Below are 23,682 nucleotides of genomic sequence, written 5' to 3'. Positions count from 1 at the left end.
ACCTAGACAAGACTGCAAGAAACCAGAGGTGGATTCCTGACGAGGAAGACCTGTCGAGAGAGGGGACCAAGTCCAAGAGTCACAGTAGAGTCCAGGAGGAGTAGGAGCTACTACCCACGCAGCTGTAGTTGCAGGAGTTGGTCGACGGTGATGAGAAGAAGGTCAGCACTGCAGCCCTGACCGGGAGAAGAGTTCCTGAGGGATGCAGATGAAGTCCCATGTTGGAAGGAGAACTGCAGTCAGGTTCTGGTGCAGGATTTCCACCAACAAACCTTGGCAAAGGCAAATGTCGTGGCTGGCAGAAAGTGGAGCTGCCAGGGACCAGCAAGGCCGAGGAGATGGAGTCAGAGGGGACCCTCAGTGACAGAGAGCCCACAGGAGCAGAGGCAGCACCCACAGGATAGAGACACAGGAGTCACATAAGAGCCCACGCCGCAGGAGAACCACGCAGAAGGCTGTGTGTCGCAGGAAGGAGTGCTGGGGCCTGGAACTGTACGTAGCCTGAAGATCCCTTGGAGGAGATGCAAACAAGCCTTGGCAGCTGCAAGAGACGCAGTGCATGGGGGTACTGTCCTGCTTGGGAAGGTAAGGGCTTACCTCCACCAAAGTTGGATTGCTGGCAGAGAGGACCAAGAGGACTACTCCGGACCACCACCCGTGATGAAGAATCCACGCAGCTCAGGATGAGAGGAGATCCACATGCAGCTGGTCGTTGTTGTAGTAGGCGCCTGCGGATCCAGGGGAGTGACTCCTTCAATCCAGAGATTCCTTCTTGTGCAGACTGAAGACTTGCCACCCTCAGAGGATGCACAGGTGGGGAAATGTTGCAGAAGCTGGAAGGAGCCGTGCAAACAATGTTGCAGGAGAAGTCTTCTTCGTGGATGGATATTGTTGGTTCCTGGAGAGTCCAGTCGTGGTTCCAGTGGCTAGAAGACAAAGTAAGGTTGCAGAAGAGTCCTGCTGGAATCTTGCAAGCCAAATCGGAGGATCCACCCCAGAGGAAGACCCTAAATAGCCCTGAAAGGGGGCTTTGAAGTCACCTGCCAGGCCTGGCCACTCAGATGCTCCCAGAGGTCCCTGCCAACCTTGGATTCAAGATGGCAGAACCCAAGGGCCCTCTGGAGGAGCTCTGAGCACCACCCCTGGGGTGGTGATGGTCAGGGGAGTGGTCACTCCTCTTTCCATTGTCCACTTTCATACCAGAGCAGGGACCGGTGTAGACTGGTTTATGTACAGAGGGCACCAAATGCGCCCTCCCAAGCCATGTAACACCTATTTCCAAAGGGAGAGGGTGCTACCTCCTCTCCCATAGGAAATCTATTGTTTTGACTCCCTGGGCTTGAGCTGTTCAAGCAGCAGGAGAGCAGAAACCTGTCTGAGGGGTGGCAGCAAACTGCACTGCCTGGAAAACCCTGGCTGTAAAGAAATGGCTCCCTGTTGCAGTTACCCCCCACTTTTTGCCCGATACTGATGCTGACTTGACTGAGAAGTGTGCTGGGACCCTGCTAACCAGGCCCCAGCACCAGTGTTCTTTCACCTAAAATGTACCATTGTTTCCACAATTGGCACAACCCTGGCACCTAGGTAAGTCCCTTGTAACTGGTACCCCTGGTACCAAGAGCCCTGATGCCAGGGAAGGTCTCTACGGGCTGCAGCATGTCTTATGCAACTCTAGGGACCCCGCACTCAGCACAGACACACTGCTTGCCAGCTTGTGTGTGCTGGTGGGGAGAAAATGACTAAGTCGACATGGCACTCCCCTCAGGGTGCCATGCCAACCTCACACTGCCTGTGGCATAGGTAAGTCACCCCTCTAGCAGGCCTTACAGGCCTAAGGCAGGGTGCACTATACCACAGGTGAGGGCATATGTGCATGAGCACTATGCCTCTACAGTGTCTAAGCAAAACCTTAGACATTGTAAGTGCAGGGTAGCCATAAGAGTATATGGTCTGGGAGTCTGTCAAAAACGAACTCCACAGCTCCATAATGGCTACACTGAATACTGGGAAGTTTAGTATCAAACTTCTCAGAATAATAAACCCACACTGATGCCAGTGTTGGATTTATTAAAAAATGCACACAGAGGGCATCTTAGAGATACCCCCTGTATTTTACCCAATTGTTCAGTGCAGGACTGACTGGTCTGTGCCAGCCTGCTGCTGAGAGACGAGTTTCTGACCCCATGCGGTGAGAGCCTTTGTGCTCTCTGAGGACAGAAACAAAGCCTGCTCTGGGTGGAGGTGCTTCACACCTCCCCCTGCAGGAACTGTAACACCTAGCAGTGAGCTTCAAAGGCTCAAGCTTCGTGTTACAATGCCCCGGGGCCCTCCAGCTAGTGGAGATGCCCGCCCCCTGGACCCAGCCCCCACTTTTGGCGGCAAGTCCAGGAGAGATAATGAGAAAAACAAGGAGGAATCACTGGCCAGTCAGGACAGCCCCTACGGTGTCCTGAGCTGAGGTGACTCTAACTTTTAGAAATCCTCCATCTTGCAGATGGAGGATTCCCCCAATAGGGATAGGAATGTGACCCCCTCCCCTTGGGAGGAGGCACAAAGAGGGTGTACCCACCCTCAGGGCTAGTAGCCATTGGCTACTAACCCCCCAGACCTAAACACGCCCTTAAATTTAGTATTTAAGGGCTTCCCTGAACCTAAGAATTTAGATTCCTGAAACTACAAGAAGAGGACTGCTGAGCTGAAAAACCCCTGCAGAGGAAGAACAGAAGACACCAACTGCCTTGGCCCCAGACTTACCGGCCTGTCTCCTGCCTTCCAAAGAAACCTGCTCCAGCGACCCTTTCCAAGGGACCAGCGACCTCTGAATCCTCTGAGGACTGCCCTGCTTCAAGAAAGACAAGAAACTCCCGAGGACAGCGGCACTGCTCCAAAAGAACTGCAACTTTGTTACAGAGGAGCAGATTTAAAGACCCCTGTAAATCCCCGCAAGAAGCGTGAGACTTGCAACACTGCACCCGGCGACCCCGACTCGACTGGTGGAGAACCAACACCTCAGGGAGGACCCTCCGGCGACTCCGAGACCGTGAGGAACCAAAGTTGTCCCCCCTGAGCCCCCACAGCGACGCCTGCAGAGGGAATCCCGAGGCTCCCCCTGACCGCGACTGCCTGAACTCTATTTCCCGACGTCTGGAAAAGACCCTGCACCCGCAGCCCCCAGCACCTAAAGGAACTGAACTCCTGTGCAGGAGTGACCCCCAGGAGGCCCTCTCCCTTGCCCAGGTGGTGGCTACCCCGAGGAGCCCCCCCCTTGCCTGCATCGCTGAAGAGACCCCTTGGTCTCCCATAGGAAACTATTGGAAACCCGATGCGTGTTTACACACTGCACCCGGCCGCCCCCGCGCTGCTGAGGGTGTACTTTTTGTGCTGACTCGTGTCCCCCCCGGTGCCCTACAAAACCCCCCTGGTCTGCCCTCCGAAGACGCGGGTACTTACCTGCTGGCAGACTGGAACCGGGGCACCCCCTTCTCTCCATTGAAGCCTATGTGTTTTGGGCACCTCTTTGACCTTTTGCACCTGACCGGCCCTGAGCTGCTGGTGTGATAACTCTGGGGTTGCTCTGAACCCCCAACGGTGGGCTTCCTTGGACCCAAAACTGAAACCTGTAAGTGACTTACTTACCTGTTAAAACTAACAATACTTTACCTCCCCCAGGAACTGTGAAAATTGCACTGTGTCCACTTTTAAAACAGCTAAATGTGTTTTATGTAAAAAGTATAAATGCTATTGTAATTGTTCAAAGTTCCTAAAGTACTTACCTGCAATACCTTTCAAATGAGATATTACATGTAGAATTTGAACCTGTGGTTCTTAAAATAAACTAAGAAAAGATATTTTTCTATAACAAAACCTATTGACTGGATTTGTCTCTGAGTGTGTGTTCCTCATTTATTGCCTGTGTATATGTACAACAAATGCTTAACACTACTCCTTTGATAAGCCTACTGCTCGACCACACTACCACAAAATAGAGCATTAGTATTATCTCTTTTTGCCACTATCTTACCTCTAAGGGGAACCCTTGGACTCTGTGCATGCTATTCCTTACTTTGAAATAGCACATACAGAGCCAACTTCCTACACTGGCAGACTAGTACGAGCAATGCTGGGGTCCTCTAAGGAGCCCCCAGAGTGCATGTAATCATACTTCCAATACGGGCAACACTATTGGGGAATGATTCTGACATGTTTGATACCAACCATGCCTAGGTTCAGAGTTACCGTTATGTAGCTGGACATAGGTAATGACCTATGTCCAGTACACGCATAAAATGGAGTCCCCACACTCACGAAGTCCATGAAAATGGCACTGGAGTTCGAGGATGTGCCTCTGCTAGTGCAGGGGTGCCCTCAAACAAAGGTACTTGCACCCTGCCTTCTGGGCTAGGAGGGCCTGCCATAAGGGTGACTTATGGTGACCTGGTGCAGTTACCTATTGTCAAAAGGTGTGCATACTCCCTTTCACGCAGGCTGCAATGGCAGGCCTGCAGAATACTTTGCATGGGCTCCCCATGGGTGGCATAATACATGCTGTAGCCCATGGGGATCCTCTAGTGCCACAATGCCCTGGGTACATGTGTACCATATTCTAGGGACTTACATGGGGGCACCAGTATGCCAAATGTGGGGTGACACTGGTACAAGTTACCAAGTTAGAAGGCCGAAAGCATAATCACTGGGGCCCTGGTTAGCAGATCCCAGTGAACATAGTCAAAACAACTGACAACGGGCAGAAAATGGGGGTAACCATGTCAAGAAAGAGGGTACTTTCCTACATGTGGTATATCACAATGACCTATACCATGCAGAAAGTCCTGGGATTTCCTTCCTAGTGGGCAGGGCTTTCTCTAGCAATCCCAAGGTGCTTCTTTTAAGGGGGTAGTGTGATCAAGCAGCCTTGGGCTTATCAGAGAGGAGTGTCAGACATCTGCAAATACACATGCAGTCAATAAATGAGGCACCTCAATAAGGAGATCCACATAAAGTCATAAAACTAACAGGTATCCTTATACAGATGCTGGCACCAGAATCAAGTATGTTTTGCAAGAGAAATCCTTCAGTTTAGAAAAGTTGACAGTGCATTTCTTGAAAGCTGCAATGTTATCCTAAGGAGGAACAACAAATACAGCAAACAAGTAGAGTACAGCGACTTACAAGACCAATTTCCTGGACTTAAAGTGAGATTTGTGCAAGGGTCAGGACCACAACAGCTGGTCACACCAGGTGGCACTGCAGCGGCCGGGTGCAGAGGTGTATTACGGTGTCACATGCCCAGTATTTTTTAGTCAATGGGGAACGGTCCAGTTGGAAAGTGGCTGCAGGTTAGGACTAGGTATCCAGTTTGGGTGAGCCTCTTGCACTGCTCAAGGATGTAGGGACACAAGTGGTCCTCTTCTCCCCAGTCTAGGGCAGCCTGGAGCAGAGGGTTCTTGGACAGTCGGGTGTCCGTCACTGGTCGCGTTTGCGGTGGAGGGGGCCTGCAGAAACCGGCTGCAGGTGTGGACTGGGGGACCAGTCCAGGTGAACCAATAAGTGGGCTCAAGTCTCATGAGCCTCGGTCTGGGGTGTCTGGGTGCAGTGGGCTATTGCTGTCACCGGAGGCAGTCATGGTTGAGGGGGGGCATGCACAAAGAGACTGCAGGCATCAAAGTGAAGGTTGCGGTGGGAAAACCCACAATGGACTGTCTCTGGAGAGGTTGAGATCAGGTTGGCACACTACAGCAGGGGCTAGTAGGCGCGACTGTTGTGGTGCTGTCCAGAGTTCTCTTCAAAGGTTCTTGGGTGCTTGCAAGAATGCAGGGGGGCAGCTCCGCTACTCCACGGGGGTTCCCTTGGGCTGGGTTTAAGGCTGGCAGTCTTCCCTGGCTTGTGGAAGTTTCAACAGCTCGAGGCGACTTTGGCACAACTGTCGAAGCTGGCAGGCAGGCTTGGCGCAGAGTCAGTCACTAGTATTCAGTTCTCGCTTTTGCATCTCCAGAGTGTCCTTCTTTACGTCAGCCGCATCTGATTTCCTGGTGCCAGCTGCTCCTCTAAATACAGAATTTAGGGGAGTGTAGGGTAGTGACCAACGGGCTACTTACCTCTGGGGTCACTACACCCCTATATAACCATTTCCAGGGGGAAGTGGGCATAATCCTGTCACAGAGTTCCTAGTTCTGCCATCACCAAGATGGCATCCTTTCAAAAGCTGTGTCCACACCAGGCAGCTCACCATATGGGTGGACCCGACCTGAGAGGTGGGCACTCCTCTCTTGACTAATAATGTTCCCGCCTGTCCAGGTGTCAAATGGACCATGAGGCAGGAGGTCAACATCTTCTCCTTTGAGGGAAGCCAAATCTACATTTCAAGGGTGGTGTGTGTCTTTGAAGCCCCGTGCCCAGGAATGCAGATTTGTTGGTCATCCTGTTGGGAGGAGTATGCTAACACCCCTGCCAGAGTAGGCTTTGTTTCTGTCTGCCCGAGATCAAACGCACCCACGTCTGGGGGTCAGAAACATGCCTGGTGGTGGCAGGCTGAGTAGAACTAGTCAGCCAGCACTTGGATACATGGTAGGTTTTCAGGGGGACACCTCTAAGGTGTCCTCTGGGTTCATGTATTAATCCATCACTGTAAACAGTGAGGGTTTATTAATATGAGATGTTTGATACCAAATATACCTATTTTCAGTGAAGCCATCAGGAAGCTGTGGAACTCGTACTGACCAGTGTTCAGCACATGTACTTAAAATGGCTTCCCTGTTCATTCACTATGTCTGAGAATCGACAAAGGCAATGGGGGCATTTCTGCTCTTGCAGATATGTCCTCACATGTAATATAATGCACCCTGCCTTAGAGCTGTACGGTCTGCTGTAGGGGTGTCTTGCATATACTGAATGCAGCATTAGGGGACATGGCACGCAGGCTCTGTGCCATGTTGCGTTTTCACTTTTAGCTGCACCAAGACACGCATCCTACAATGGCAGCTTGTATCTGCTAGGTGAGGAGTCCCTGAGGGTGGCTCAATACATGCTGCAGCCTTAAGGGACACTTTTTGGTACCCATGCCCAAAGTACTAGGGGTACCATATACTAGGTAAGGTCAACAGGGGAACAATTGAACAGTTTTAGGGAAAGAGATTTGGCACTGGAAACCTGGTTAGCAGGAACCCAGTGCACTTTCAGTCAAAACTGCATGAGATGCCAGGTTAAAAGTGTGGGTCCCCATGTCAAAAAGTGGCACTTTCCTACACTAACCAAACAAGAACTCATGTATTGCAATTCACATCGCTGTTCCCAGGTGTTTTTTCTTTTTTTGTTAAACAACACACAACGATTTCCTGAAACTAGCACGAAAACAACAGCTCTCAGAGAAGTGTTATCAAAATATAAAAACTAGCTATTAAACACAAATGATAAAAAGATCAATCTTGTCAAATATGTGCATAATTTCACCTAGTAGGATTCAGGGTGGAAAAAACAGTTACTGATGAGTGGTTGCAGGCACAGCCACATTATTCAGCTATCTATGTAACACTTTGAAGTGATCCCAAAGAGCATAGCCCAGCATTTTGCACCTGTTATACCTTTCCCAGAGAATGAGGTTTCACGATGTTCCCAAAAAGAAACGCCATAGCCACTGAACAGGTAAAAGAAGCACCTACATGTCAGAGCTCTCCTTTTTGTTTCCTTTCACACTTAAGTCCATGTAGAGAACAGACTCTTGTAAACCACTTGAAGGAAAAATAAAAATGAGTCAGAAGTCAATTTACACTACTGGTTGGTTAGTTAAGCCAGGAACTATGGAAATGGAAAAAACTGATTCTGGCAACAGCGTGTTAAAGCAATACTTGATCTTTGTCATACAGAGGTGTAAATAGTGGTATTGTCAAAAAGCTATTTGAGTACACATCAATTTTACTCATCAATCTGTGAAATACATTTGCATACTTTGTGTTTCTTGAAACAATACCTTCTGAATCTTGCTCCTCTCGCTCACTGGTTTCCACATCTAGGTCATCAACCTCATCGTCATCATCTTCATCCTCATCATCAGCATCCCCTTCCTCCTTTAGTGAAAAACGTAAGTTGAATAATTAACACAAACAGAAAAACACAATAATTTATTTGCAGCACCAGCTTAGAGAGTAGAAAAGAACAACCTGACTATTGGGGGATTGGCAATATTGTATAATGACTTGCCCTTTCAATTGTTTAGCCAGAGCCATCACTGCAGAAATGTGTCACCATCCCTCGCATCCGCAAAATCACCGCCGGAGGACAATCCTTCAACTACATTGCGGCAAAGAGCTGGAACAACATTCCCTGCACCTCAGACAAAGCCAGTCGCTCCCATCTTCAGGAAGAACCTCAAGACGTGGCTCTTCGTATGAGGACCCCTCCCTCCCTCCCTCCACCCCCCGCAGCACCTTGAGACCCTCATGGGTGAGTAGCCATGTCCTACAAAAACTGATTGTGTGTATGAGCAATGGCACCTTGTGCAATGCCAAAGGAAAAAAACATGTAAGAGCAAAGCACATAGAAATATATGCAGAAAATGAAGGCAGATTATACACAAAGCATGAACTCACTTCCTAAAACTCACAATAAGATATGCAGCCAAATTACAGCAAATCCACAGCCCACAATGTCTCTACCTTTTTTTGTGCTTGGCTGTAGCCAAGATAGTTTGATTTTATTAAAACGATATGTATATAATTCTTATAGGAGCCTTCCATCCGCCCATTTCACCCACTGGTCTTTTACTGTGTTTTAGACACTTTTGTTCCACACACTACAGCATAATGCAAAAAGCCAGCCGATTAAGCCACTGGCAAAGTTCACTGAGAACAAAGGCATTCTGCCTTTTCGGAAGAAGCACACCCACAAAGTACTTCTCTTCAGTTTTGGGAATTATGAAGGCAATAAATGTTTAAAACCAAAATATATATTTTTGTTTGTAGCCCATGATGGTTCCATGAATGCAGGCACAACAGCGTCCCCAGCAATCCAATTTTGCAAAAGAAAAAAATCATAAAACCAGCCTTGACAAACCCAAAAGCCTGGCAGCCAACAACAGAACTACTGACGTTGGCAATGTTTCTTATTAAGTACAGGGCCCTTTGTACAATGTCCTCAAGATACAGCCTGTGTGGGTCATTTGAACACTAAGCTTAAATATCTTAAAATCAATAAAATAAAATAATCGCACACTTATATGCATCATCACTCTCCTTGAAGGTCTTCACAGCCAACCACACAAAAAAATCCTTGCTTAGTTAAATAAGGAGAAAGCATTGTAACTCAGTAAGAGCTGGTGATATTTGATCCTCTTAGTATCAGCAAAGCATCTCTGAATGATCTTCTAAAAACCAGCTGTCAAGCACCTAACCCATTTGCAGAAACAATGTTTGAAACATTAGCAGAATCATAAGTAACAAAACTGTTAACTCTGGGCTCTAAAGCAAGTATACAATTTGCAGATGTACTGCACATGGGGTAAAGGACAATGTTACTTACCCAGAAAGCATCTGTTCGTGGCATGTAGTGCTGCAGATTCACATGCTCTACATAATCCTACAATCTAGTGTTGGGTCAGGAGTGTTGCAAGTTGTTTTTCTTTGAAGAAGCATTTTTGAGTCACGGGATCGAATGATGGCTCGTCCTCAATGATACTGGACATGGGCATCGACTTCTTTGTTAGATTGTTTTCCCGCAGGCGAGTGAGAAGAGGAGTGTAGAGGAGGTATAGAGAAAGCTCTCCACGCACATATAACTATATTCAAGTATAATGTAACTGAAATGGCCACAGGTGTCCGGGGAAGAGGAAGGGCGCATGTGAATCTAGTGCACTGCATGCCACGAACAGATGTTTACTGGGTAAATAACATTTTCTGTTTGATGGCTTTTGTGGCTCTAGATACACATGCTCTGCATAGACTGTAAAGCAGCCACTCATAAAAGTGGTGGCTAGCTTGTGGGAGTTGCAGTTGACTGGAAAAGTGTTTGCAGCACAGCATGACCTACATTGGCTTGCTTACGTTCTGGTACATCCACACAGTAATGCTTTGTAAATGTATGTGGTGTAGACCATGTAGCTACGTTAAAAATGTCAACTATAGGTACGTTTCCAAGGAAAGCTATAGTGGCTCCTTTTTTCCTAGTGGAATGTGCCTGGGCAGCCACCCATTTGCCGGCTGCACTCAGCTTTTTACTCTCCTTATCTGGATGAGGAGAGTCCCCTGTGTCCTGACTACTGGCCCTCTTCAGTGTAGTGGTAACCACTATAGAGTCTGGAGGGACCTGATATAAAGAGGGTCCGTGGGGGAAGACATATTTCTTATCTACTCTAGGTGGATTAACCCTAGAGCAGACAGGTTCTTAAACATTTTGTCTGCATAATGTAGCATGCCAGAGGGCATGGCGAGAAACTGTATATCCCTGTGTGTGGTTGTGAGAGTATCAAACAGGAAGTCCTGCTCGACTGGATCACTATGCAGCTCAAAATTATGAAAGGCAGCTGAATATGCTATTACATGCTGACAGGATGTGCTATTCTCTGGTGAGGAGGGTCATACAGGGTACAAGTCTGGGTCGTTGGTTAACATGGTATCAGAGTTGTACGTGTCACGTGGATCTGGGCCTTGCTGTGTTCCACCCAAATCTTCCCCAGTGTATACAGCGGATCCTTGAGGTGTAAAATCTCCTGCAATAGGTGAGGGAGGTGGATGAGGAGGGATGGGACATGGAGGAGAAGCAGGGGGTGGAGGAGGTGCAGAAGATGGAAAAGGAAGAGGTGGGGCGGCTTGGTAGGTGTGGAGGAAGCCCTGTCCTGGGTAACCTTTGAAAGTAGAGAGGTGTCGAAAGCTAACTGGAATGATAATTTCCTCTTGGTAAGTACAGGGGAGGAAGCAATAATGTGGCCTGAACCCCCCCTAGATGCGGAGACAGCGCTGTTGAGCGTCCATGGTCTCCAAAATGGGATCCACAGGTGAAGGCATAGCTGAAGACTGGGTACAGTCCTTCTGCACTGAAGATCTTGGTTTTGTGGCTCTCAGCACCCAGGTTTTAGGTCAGTGCGATTTGGTCAGCACTGAGTCGGCTATTCAGCACAGGAGCAGAAGAAGAGTTCCAGAAGTGATGCAGTTGATGTCCCACGTCAGAGGAAGAGTTGCAGTCTGTCAGTGGTGTGAAGCAACAATCAAGAAGCCTTGGCAAACGCAAGAGTTGCAGAGCTGCTGGGGACTAGAAAGATCCGAGGGGACTCAACCCATGGAGGGGAGTCCCAGGCGACACTCAGCAGTGGGGAGAGCCAGAAGTTGAGGATGCAGCCCCCATAGGCAACTAACAGGCAGCAAGCACAGGAGTCGCAGTGAGGCCCACTCAGCACACCTGGAGAGGAGTCCCCAGTCGCTGGAGCAGCAGGCAGAAGACTGTTTTGCAGGGAAGAGTGCTGTAGGCAGGTTACATGGAGACTAAAAATCCCTTGGAAAAAGAGCCAGCAAGCCTTGGTAGCTGCAAGAGTCACAGTGCACAGGGGTACTGTCCTGCAAGGAGAGGCAAAGACTCACCACTTCCCAAGTTGGACAGCTGGTAGAGGGGACCACTCCAGACCACCACCTGTATTGCACGATCGACGCACAGATGGAGGAGAGAGGATCCACGAGGCTAGTTGTTGATGCAGTTGGGTCCTGCAGATGCAGGAGAGTGACTCCTTCACTCCAGGGTAGATTCCTTCTTGGAGCAGACTGAAGACTTGCCACCCTCAGAGGAAGCACAGCTCAGGAAATGTTGCAGCTGCTGGAAGGAGACGGAGAAACAATGTTGGAGAGCGAAGTAATCGCTGGAGCTGCAGACTGTGGGTTCCTGTGAAATCCAGTTGCGGTTCCAGTGGCCAGACGTTGAAGTAAACGCTGCAGAGGAGTCCTGCTGGAATCTTGCATGTAAAATCTGAGGACCAACCGAAGAGGGAGACCCTAAATAGCCCTAAAAGGGGGACTGTTCACCTAGCATGGTAACCACCTATCAGGAGGGGGCTGTGACGTCACCTGCCTGACCTGGCCACTCAGATGCTCCCAGAGTCCTCTGCCCACCTTGGATTCAAGATGGCAAAATCTAGTGGCCACCTGGAGGAGTTTTTGGGCATCACTCCTGGGATGGTGATGGACAGGGGAGTGGTAACTCCCCTATCCATTGTTCATTGTCAATTTTCGCGCCAGAGCAGGGACCAGGAGTCCCTGGACTAGTGCTAACTGTTTTTTGCTAGTAGGGCACCAAATGTGCCCTTCAAAGCATACCAGTGGCTTGGGGAGGCTAACCGTCCCTAGCCATGTAACACCTATTTCCAAAGGGAGAGGGTGTTGCTTCCCTTTCCCAAAGGAAACCCTTTGTTTTGCCTTCCTGGCTTCAGCTGTTCAAGCAGCAGGAGGGTAGAAACCTGTCTGTAGGATGGCAACAGCGCCGGCTGCCCGGGAATACCCTGCAATCTGGTAGGAGCAAAGCTGGGGGTCCTCTAAGGAGCCCCCAGAGTGCATGGAATCATGCACTCAATACTGGAAACAGTACTGGGGTATGATTCCGACATGTTTGATACCAAAAACGCACAGGTTTAGAGTTACCATTGTGTAGCTGGACATAGGCAGTGACCTATGTCCAGTACACAGGTGAAATGGCTTCCCCACACTCAAGAAGTCCAAGAAAACGGAGCTGGAGTTCGTGGGGGCACCTCTGCTCATGCAGGGGTGCCCTCACACACAGGTACTAGCACCCTGCCCTCTGATAGGGCCTGACATAGGGTTGACTTACAGTGACCTGGTGCAGTGAGCTGTAGTGAAAGGGTGCAAGAACCTTTTCACGCAGGCTGGGATGGCAGGCCTGCAAACACATTTTGTATGGGCTCCCATGGGTGGCATAATACATGCTGCAGCCCACGGGGAACCCCTGGTGCCCCAATGCCCTGGGTACCTAGTTACCATATACTAGGGACTTGCATGAGGGCACCAGTATGCCAATTGTGGGGTTCACAAAAGTCCAGAACAACCACATTTAGAGGGAAAGAGCACAGTCACTGGGGTCCTGGTTAGCAGGATCCCAGTGAACACAGTAAAAAAAAAAAACACTGACAGCAGGCAAAAAGTGTGGGTAACCATGTCATAAAGAGGGTACTTTCCCACATGGAGGACAGAAACAAAACTGCGCCCGTTCCATCAGCTCAGCATACTTTTTGGTGCCGAATGGTGAGGTAGGCACAAAACGGGCAGGGTCTGTGCCGAGGCGGACAAGTGGTGACAAACGCGAAGATGGGAATAGTCAATTTAGAAACAATATCATAGATAAAGAGAAGACGGAAGGTAAGATTTCGAACCAGAGTGAGTCGAAAGACAGAGCAAAAATGCACACGTCAGAACCCAATGGCGGAGAGAAAACAATCTAACAAAGGAGCCGATGCCCATAATTTTGATGCATTGGATCAATTTGTATTGGATAAAATTTGAGGATATCTGGCAAAACTTGTTTTCAAAGTTTTTGTTAAATGAGAACGCTAGGTAATATTTTGCTGTGTATTGGGTACTGTGCTGGAGAACACAGGGATCGCCAATTGAATTTCACCATGGGACGATCTACCAGTTTGCAGGCAACCATGAAATATGCTGTAATGGTATGTTGTACAGCACTTCTTGATTATTAGCAGGGACATATTTTGTGTAATTAACTAATCTTCAAAGTAAAACATATATATATATTTTTAAACGTCACTATTAATGCTGCACACACACTAGCGCCCATCATGCTCTCATCCGATTTTATCCTTGTGGAGCATGATCTTCTTTTCTTTAGGACCACTTCACTTCTCCCATCCAGGGCAGCGAACAGTTATAGAATTTACACCTGGACTGAGCAACTTTGTATTTAACAATGAATTGCTAACTTTAACCAACAGAATTCGAAGAAATGCAGTAGCCTACCCTACCCTACCCTAGACAAGAGGCAGGGGAAGATGATCATTACGACTTCAGCTAAATCATTTCCCTGAGCCCTTTTCATTTCCTACTGGTTCAGACCACAGTTTGTTGTGTACATTTTCAAGATACATACAAGCTAACATAAAGCATATGTAAGAAAAATGTAATTTTTGTGTTCTGGTGACATTCACTAATTGATACTTAAATAGAAGTGCACACACTTCACCTTGCTGTAGAATTGCTTTGGAGTGCCTTCTTCCTTCTCTTGATCATCCTTTTCAAAAGAAGAATCATGGTCCATCTCGTCCAGCTCTTCCTCCTCCTTACCCGATGTCTCCTCCTCTTCCTCCCCCTCGCTATCCAACTCAAAGGGTCTTGCTGGTCGTCTCCGAGTCCCCACAGCCTCTGAATCATTCTTCGAAACGTCAGCAGATGGATCAGAAACATCCCTTTCTCTTTCAGATTCTGGGAAATCACAGTCCGTAAAGGTAATAATTAAATTACATTGAAATGACTGCACACAGTTTGTGTTATATTATACATTTGACTATCCCATGGTCATACTGCTGGAGAAGTTGGAGACTATAACAAGGCCTCTGTATTAAAATACATTAAATAAACATGGCCTTTTCATTTACATTGAATTTGTGAAAATTATTTAAATCTTCACTCCATAGTTAGCACATGCAAAAGATAAATAAAAAAAAAGAATCCTTATGTGGCACTGAAAGAAATATCCACAATACTCTCTTTCTTGGCATGGTTACCCCCATTTCCTGCCTGTTGTCAGTGTGTTTGACTGTGTTCACTGGGATCCTGCTAACCAGGACTCCAGTGATTATGTTCTTCCCCCTTCAAACATGGTTACTTTAACCACTTTGACCCCACATTTGGCACACTGGTGCCACCATGTAAGTCCCTAGAATGGGACACCCAGGGCATTGGGGTACCAGGGGATCCCCATAGGCTGCAGCATGTATTATGCCACCGATGGGGAGCCCATGCAAAGTTTATCTGCAGGCCTGCCTTTGCAGCCTGCGTGAAAGGGTGGATGAACCCTTTTCACTACAGGTCACTGCACCAGGTCACTGCAAGTCACCCCTATCGCAGGCCTTCCTAGACCAGGCCTTCCTAGCCCAGAGGGCAGGGTGCAAGTACCTGTGTGTGAGGGGACCCCTGCACTAGCAGAGCTGCCCCCACGTACTCCAGTTCCATTTTTCCTGGACTTTGTGAGTGCAGGGACGCCATTTTATGCATTTTCTGGACATAGGTCGTGACCTATGTCCAGCTACATAATGGTAACTCCTAAACTAGGCATGTTTGGTTTCAAGCATGTCGGAATCATACCCCAATACAGTTGCCAGTATTGGAACTATGATTCCATGCACTCTGGGGGCTCCTTAATTAATCCCCCAGCATTGCTCCTACCAGCCTTCTGGGGTTTTCTGGGCAGCCCAAGCTGCTGCCACCCCTCAGACGGGTTTCTGCCCTCCTGCTGCTTGAACAGCTCAAGCCCAGCAAGGCAGAATAAAGGATTTCCTTTGAGAAAGGGGGTAACACAAACCCCCTTTGAAAATAGGTGTTACATGGCTTGGGAGGGGTATCCTCCCCAAGCCACTGGCATGCTTTGAAGGGCACATTTTGTGCCCTCTGTGCATAGACCAGTCTACACCGGTTAAGGACCCCCAGTTCCTGCTCTCATACAAAACTGGACACTGACCACTCCCCTGTCCATCACCAACCCAAGGGTGGTGCCCGGAGTGCCTCAAGAGGGTCCCTGGGTTCTGCCATGTCAGGCATGTGACGTCAGAGCCCCCTCCTGATAGGTGCTCACCTGGCTAGGTGACAATCCCCCTTTCAGGGCTATTTAGATTTGGCTTGCAAGATTCCAGCAGGACTCCTCTGCAACCTTACTTTGACTTCTAACCAATAGAACTGCGACTGGACCTCCAGGAACTGACAATCTGCATCCACAACGAAGACTCTGCTTGCAAAATAGTTTCCACTGCTCCTTCCAGCTTCTGCAACATTTCCCCGGCTGTGCATCCTCGGAGGGCGGCAAGACTTCAGTCTGCACGAGAAGGAAGAATGCATTTCCCTTGGAGTGAAGGAGTTACTCCCCTGCATCCACAGGCACCAACTTTAACGACGACCAGCTGCGTGGATCTCCCCTCATCCTGAGCTGTGTGAATCTTGCATCACAGGTGGTGGTTCTTAGTAGTCCGCTTGGACCTCTCTGCTAGCTTTTCAACTTTGGACGAGGTAAGCATTTGCCTTCCCATGCAGGACAGTGCCCCCCCTGCACCGCATCTCTTGCAGCTACCAAGGCTTGTTTGAATCTCCTCCAAGGGATCTTCAGGCTCCGTGAAGCTCCAGCACTCGTTCCTGCGATGCACAGCCCTCTCTGTGCTTCTCCTGTGGCGTGGGACCCTTCCTCAGTTGTGCTGCATGGGCTCCTCTGCGACTCCTAGTTCCTCGTCCAGGGGGTCTCCTGTGGGGGCTGCCTCTTCTTCTTTGGACTCTCGGGCTTCGTGAGTGTCCCCCTTGGACTCCCCCCATGGGTTGAGTCCTCCTGGACCTTGCTGATCCCCGGTAGCTCCACTTTTGCTTTACCCGGACTTTTGCCTTTGCCAAGGCTTGTTGGTGGCTCTACAACGCCACTGACCAACTGCAATCATCCATCAGGCGTGGGACGTTGACTGCATCCTCCAGGAACTCTTCACCTGTTCCAGGGCTGCATTACTGACCGTCTTCGTCCTACCATCGACCAACTCATGTAACCACAGCTGGGTGGGTAGTAGCTTCTGATCCTCCACCACAGACTCTTCTGTGACTTCTGGACTTGGTCCCCTTCTTCCAAAGGTCTTCCTCTTCTGGAATCCACCGCTGGGTTCTTGCAGTCTTGTCTGGGTGTTGCAGTTTCTTCTTTTCCCTCCTTTTGGGTGGTTTGGGGAAAATCCAGTAACTTACTCCTTTTCTTCTTGGTCACTAGGGGGCACTGTGGTACTTATCTTTGGGGTTTCTCAGTACTCGCAGTTCCCATCTACACATTCAACTTACCTCGGTTGGGGTCCCACAAACGCATTTTATGTTTTTAGTATATAGTTTGGGCTCCCCCCGGGTCATTATTGTCTAGTGCTATTTGCACTCTTTTCTAATACTTTCTATGCCTATTCTGATCACTAGTGTACATACCTAGTGTTATTTGCCTTCTATTGGAGGGTTGCCTGTCTAGTACTTTTTGGTTATTGTGTCCCTAAAATAAAGTACCTTACTTTTTATAACACTGAGTGTTTTCTTTCACATGTGTGAGTGCTGTGTGACTGCAGTGGTATTGCATGAGCATTGCATGTCTTCTAGATAAGCCTTGGCTGCTCATCCACAGCTACCTCTAGATAGCCTGGCTTCTAGAAACTGTCTACACTAGACTAATATAGGATACCTGGAATAAGTACCTTAGGTACCCACCACACACCAGGCCAGCTTTCTACATATGTATGTATATATAAATATTTCTTTTAAACAAATTAATAAGAAAAGGTACTATTTCGACAGAATTCAAAATACTATGTACGCAGATAAAGATTTTTTTAACACTCTTACTGAATTTCGTAAACCTGAGTGCACAGAGGGAGCTCATCCCATGACTCAGTAATTTGCTAACAAACTGGCAAATTACACAACCAAAAAGCAGACATGTTGGGAACCTATTTAAAACGAAGGAAACAAACCAGCACCAACCCATTTCCAACCATCCCCTCCAAGAGTAGGCTAACCCAGCCGCTGCATTCTTTCAAACAACTATCACAATTTATGGATTTGGTTAAAGCAAGCAGGCCAGCCAGCCACCCTTCTGACCCTTGTCCATCACAAGTCTTCAGGGACATTCTTTTAATTACACTGCTGCTACATCAATGAGAAAATTATTATTTAACTACCAGAAGACTGAAAAAAGGTATACATACGCTATTAAAGATAACAAACCCCGACCAGCATGACCCAAACCACTACAGATTACAAATGTACCTTTCCTGGGCAAGCTGACAGATAGAGCAGTATTCGCCTAAATGTCACAATTCACTGAAGATGCTTCGACTTCCAAACAGGATTCTAGCCAGAAAGAGATACAGAACCTGCCCTCTTCACCATCTGGGTTGACCTTAACACACAGTAGAAGAGAACAGGGTCTCTTGCACTACTTCCCTAGAACCTTTCAGCTTCCTACGACTCAGTTAACCATGACACTCTAAGCCAAAGGCTCTATGAAGCAGGCATAGAGGTGACAACTCTTGAATGGATCACATCCTACCTTCAATACAGGGCAAATGTCACTGGAAAGTCAAAAAATCTTCAGCTGCCTCGAAGCGTTGATCGGTGGATCACATGGAGCCACTACAAATTGAATGCCTCCAAAACTGAAATGCTCACATGTGGCAAATGGAAAAATTATGACCCAATCTGCAATCTGGGCCAGGCCTGACAATCTGGAATCACAGCCTAAAGTGTCTAAGGAAGTAAAAATCCTTGGAATTACCATGGACTCAAAATCAGTCGATAAGTTAGCAAGGTCATGCTCCATTACTGTGAAACCTCTTTGACACATCTTGCCCCCACATAGGATTTCCACACAAGGTCCAAGCTACTAACTCTCTTATAGTGTCTTAAATTCATTATGCCAATGGCCTCTATCACAGATCACCTTTATCAACTATGAAAAAACTACAACAAATTTAGAAATCTTCAGTCAGACTACTCCTACATGTAAAGCCACAAGCCCACATCTCCTCTGCCTTGAGGGCCCTACATTGGTTACCGGTTGCCAGAAGATCCACCTTCAAGCTCCTTTGTATAACCTACAAAGCAATACACGAAACAGGACCACTTTTAATCAGGAATACAAATCACAAAATGCATACAACAAAGAAACCTTAACTCAGGTTTGGCACTTCATCTCAAAACCCCAGCATAGAAGAAAACGGGTGGTTGACCTTTCTCTTTGTAAGCAGCTAAAAAATGGAGTGCATTACCCCCAAACATAAGTGCCACAGATAGCTATTTTATCTTCAGAGGACTACTCCAATGTTGTCTCTTTCTTACATGACCACCAGGCTCCAAACACAAATGTGCAGCATGTGTATCTAGATATGTACAATTTGATTATATGCATGAATTTAGGTATGTGCATTTCTTGGTGTAATAACATTCTAAAGGTCTGCTTAACAAATGTAAACTTCATAGTGACCTACATACATTACTATTATTATACATATATATATATATATATATATATATATAGAGAGAGAGAGAGAGAGAGAGATAGATATAGATAGATAGATAGATAGATAGATAGATAGATAGATAGATTATCTATCTATCTATCTATCTATCTATCTATCTATCTAATTATATTTTGATACCTAGTGGCAGTCGCCTGGGGGGGTGTTTGGGAATTTCCCTAAAAGTTATGTTTCCCATATTAATTTCCATAGGACCTTTAGACATGACTACAGTCCGAACCACTGGATGGAATGACACCAAATTTGACAGAAAGCTAGCTTTTGGTATGCAGATTTCATATTTGCTTATTTGGTGTAAATCTGTTCAGTAGTTTTTGAGATATTAAATGAAATCCAAATTTCAATAGCGAATACTTTGCAAGTTTGCGTGAATGCACGTGCAAATAGAAGCACTGTAATTGACAGGCCACAACCTGAATAGAAAGTTGCAGCCATTATGTAGGTAACGGGACATGGTACTGGGACTGAAAAACAAAATGAAAAGTAGCATAAGGGGTCAGGTTGGAGCTACCCTGACCCCAGGAGTGTAATATAGGGGTATTTGAGGGCGAAATTATGGGTTTAAAATGTTTTTATTCACTGTGCGTGATATTGGCGAGAATAATCAAGAATATGCAAAAAAATATTTTTAAAAATTCACATTAATTCATACACTAATTAATTCACGGAGACTCGTGCAGTCACACAACAATCACTCACACTCATGCACCCACTCAGACTACCACACCCACTTTCAGCCCAGACCCTCATGCACTAACGTACTCACAGAGCTACTCAGACTCTCTTGCACCCACTAACACCCTCATGCACCCACTCAGACCCACTCACACCCTCAGGCACCCATTCTCAAATCAACTCAGACCCTTGTGCACCCACTCACAGATGCACCCAGACACTGATGCACCCACTCACAGAACCACTAAAGACCCTCACACACCTACTCACAGACCCACTCAGATCCTCACACACCCACTCTCAGATCCTCACACACCCACTCACAGACCCTCATGCACCCACTCACAGACCCACTCAGAACCTCATGCACCCACACACACACATTCGCCCGCTCAGACCCTTATGGACCCACTCACACTGATGCACCCACTCAGACACAGACCCATCCATTCACAGACAGACACCTACACTCATGCAACCACTAACATCCCCCCTCACACCCTCATGCACCCACTCACAAACTACTCAGACAATAACACCCACTTTCACAACTAGACAGACACACTCACACCAAGAGACACCCTCTCACACCTATTCTCACATGAAGAGAGACAGACTGTTTGGCTGTGCATGGTGCGGTGTTGGGTGGTTAGATGGCCGAAAGCCGTGTGCAGCATGGGGTTAGGTGGTTAGAGGTGTTGGTCTGCTCTGTGGTAATAGGGGTTGGCCAATTCTTGCTGTGCACTACCAAAGGCAGTGTGTCAGAGGCTAGGCCCTGAGGCCAACCGCAGTAGTTGGCTTAACCTATAGTAATGAAAACTATTTTACATTTTAAAAAAACATGGAAATTCACTGAAAAAACTAAGATTACAGGGCCGTTAGTTAGGAAATAGAATTTAAAAAATCTTTGAAATTCACTTTAAAAAAAACAAGGGTTATAGGGACGTTATAGTTATGGTCTGAATTTATTCGTACAAAACCAGTGAAATTCAGCAGTTATAGCTAGAGTTCTTTCAAGTAACTAACTTGCGTCCTCGCCATGCACTGCTAATCACCCCTCAAGTAACAGCACTCCTGACATCTTTGATAACATCACTGTAACATCTGCAGTAAATTATTGATCAGATAACTGTGCATGGCGAGGGCACAAGTTATAGTTGCCTTAGGGCGTGAGTTATAGTTACTTGAAACAACTAACTAAAACTGCTAAATTTCAATGGTTTTGTATGAGTAAATTCAGAACATAACATAACATCTCTGTAACCTATATATATATATATATATATATATATATATATATATATATATATATATATATATATATATATATATACACACACATGTGTGTATCTGCAGCTACACATGCCATCGAACATATATATATATATATATATATATATATATATATATATATATATATATATATGGACATGGTCACTTACCCAGTGTGCATCTGTTCGTGGCATGTGGTGCTGCAGATTCACATATTATACATATATCGCCATCTAGTGCTGGGCTCGGAGCGTTACAAGTTGTTTTTCTTTGAAGAAGCTTTTTTCGAGTCACAGGATAGTTTGACTCCTCCTCTCGGTGATAATGCGCATGGGCATCGAGTCCCTTGTTAGATTGTTTTCCCGCAGGAGAGAGAAGTAAGGAGTGATGAATTGTATATGTACAAATATATATAGTAAGTAAAGAAGATGTCCATGCAATGTATATACATATCTACATAATAAAGTACTACAACGGCTACAGGCTTCTGGGAAGGTGGGAGGGCGCATGTGAATCTACAGCACTACATGCCACGAACAGATGTACACCCTGTAAGTGACATTTTCAGTTTGATGGTATGTGTAGCTGCAGATACACATGCCATGCATAGACTGAAAAGCAGTCCCTCCCCTAAATAACCAGTGGCTAGCCCATAGGAGTCGAAGTAGTTTGAAATGTTTTTAGCACTGCTTCACCAACATTTGCTTTTTGGCGAGATAAAACATCCACACAGTAATGTTTAGCAAATATGTGTGGTGTGGGCCATGTGGCTGCTTTGTATATTTTTGCCTTTGGTATATTTCCTAAGAATGCCACTGAAGCTCCTTTCTTTCTAGTAGAATGTGCTTTAGGAGTTACTAATAGTTGCCTTTTAGCTTTAAGATAGTAAGTTTGAATACACTTTACTATCCATCTGGCCAATCCTTATTTGGAAATAGGATTACCAATATGAGGCTGTTTGAAAGACACAAAAAGTTGTTTAGATTTTCTAAACTCTTTCGTTCTGTCTAAATAATACATGAGAGCCCTTTTGAGATCAAGAGTGTGGAGAGCGGCGTGGCTGGCGAGATGGCCAACCGGAAGCACTAAATGAGTCCTCCAGATCCCGGCTCGTAATCCTCCCTGATCCTGTGGCCCCCGGACCCCTGCAGAGTCCTGAAGGCCGCAGGAGCGGAGGAGTGCACGGGGAGAGCGGCGGGAAAGAACATTTGAGACGCCGAAATCGAGCAGCAGGGTGGCGTGCAAGCGGAGCGCCTGACCTTAAGATGGCAGCTGCGATCAAAGCGTGGGAAAAATTGACAGCAGGAGACACTGGAGTGGCACGAATTCAAGGAAGAAGTTTCCTGAAGGGGAGCCACTTGGTGTGAGGGGCTGAGTGGACTTTGACTCTGTGCCCCCTCTCGTTCTCTTTCCCCCCCACCCCCAAGAAAGTGGGTACAGTGTTGGAGTTGGGCCTCCCAGTTGGATTGGAGGCCAGCTGTAGTGATTGGGGCAATGGTGGCGATCGGTGCCTGCTCCCTGCGGAGTGTGCACAGGCCCTGGATGCTTGGGGCTCACATAGCTGCATTGGGCATACAGTGGCAGCTGGAGGCGTCGCTGAACTGTTTCTTGCAGAGTGACTCCTTTGGGCTGGAGATCTGCCAGAGTTCTTGGGCTGCTCTGGAGTGCGGAACTATCAGGCTGTGCATCGGATCTGTCGGCTCGGGTACGACACATGCGCTGCTTCTACATATGCTGGCACCCCCATGGGGTCGGGGTTAAGAGACTGAGAGGTGTTGGGCGGCAAGAATACGGAGTTTGACTGCCTACCTCGCGCCTGGAGGGCCCGAGCCTGGCATTTGGTGTGTTCCTTCAGGACTACCACTCCAGCAGGTGGATACCATGGGCAAGGATAGAACGTAAAAGAGTACGCAGCAAACCCAGATGGACCAATACACTGCGCAAAGTTGAGGTGTGAGTCTACAAAGGGATCCTCCAGGCCCATTGGAGAAAGGTGCAGAACCCACCGGTGAGCAAATCCTGGCTGCTATTGAGTCCTCGCGGCAGGCAATGCAAACTCAGATCGCAGCCATAGCGGTGGATGTCAATCTGCTTCGTGCGGACCTAAGAGTAGTGGCAGCACTCTCGGTGGCCACTGAGAAACAAGTGAGGTGCCTGCAGTCTGAGATGGATACGCTGAAGGCCTTGGTGGCCATCCTTGAAGCTAAAACGCACAAGATGGAGGCGAGGGTCGAGGATGCGGAAGATACGGCAAGACAGTGTAACCTCCACATAGTGGGCTTTCTGAAGATGTGGAGGGGGCAAATATGGAGGCTTTCTTGGAAGACTGGATCTGAAAAACATTGCCTGAGGCACCCTTATCGGCTGTATTTGTGGTGGAGCGTGCGCACAGGGCCTTAACAGCGCCGCCGCCGGGAGCCCCCCCACGAACAATTATAGTCAAGGTCCTTAACTACAGAGACCAAGATGTAATTTTGCAGGAGGCC

The 23,682-nt window shown here is 47.4% G+C and overlaps 1 protein-coding gene across 4 annotated transcripts in view; it reads right to left on the bottom strand.

Annotated features, from left to right (window-relative positions):
• Positions 1-23,682, bottom strand: part of SETD1B (SET domain containing 1B, histone lysine methyltransferase) — a 314,507-nt gene that overhangs the window by 135,543 nt on the left and 155,282 nt on the right. For 3 of the 4 annotated variants that reach the window (XM_069214916.1, XM_069214917.1, XM_069214914.1), the window contains exons 10-11: positions 14,179-14,417; positions 7,964-8,060 (exon numbers count right to left, since the gene is read on the bottom strand). In XM_069214916.1, coding sequence (XP_069071017.1) covers positions 7,964-8,060; positions 14,179-14,417 — 336 coding nt within the window. The remainder of the gene's footprint in view (positions 1-7,963; positions 8,061-14,178; positions 14,418-23,682) is intronic. The other variant, XM_069214915.1, reaches the window with a different exon arrangement.

The sequence above is a fragment of the Pleurodeles waltl genome, chromosome 11 (genome assembly GCF_031143425.1).
Source record: "Pleurodeles waltl isolate 20211129_DDA chromosome 11, aPleWal1.hap1.20221129, whole genome shotgun sequence".
In the NCBI taxonomy this organism is placed as follows: domain Eukaryota; kingdom Metazoa; phylum Chordata; class Amphibia; order Caudata; family Salamandridae; genus Pleurodeles; species Pleurodeles waltl.
Note: the sequence above shows the minus strand (reverse complement) of the source record. Positions and strands in the feature narration are given on the sequence as shown.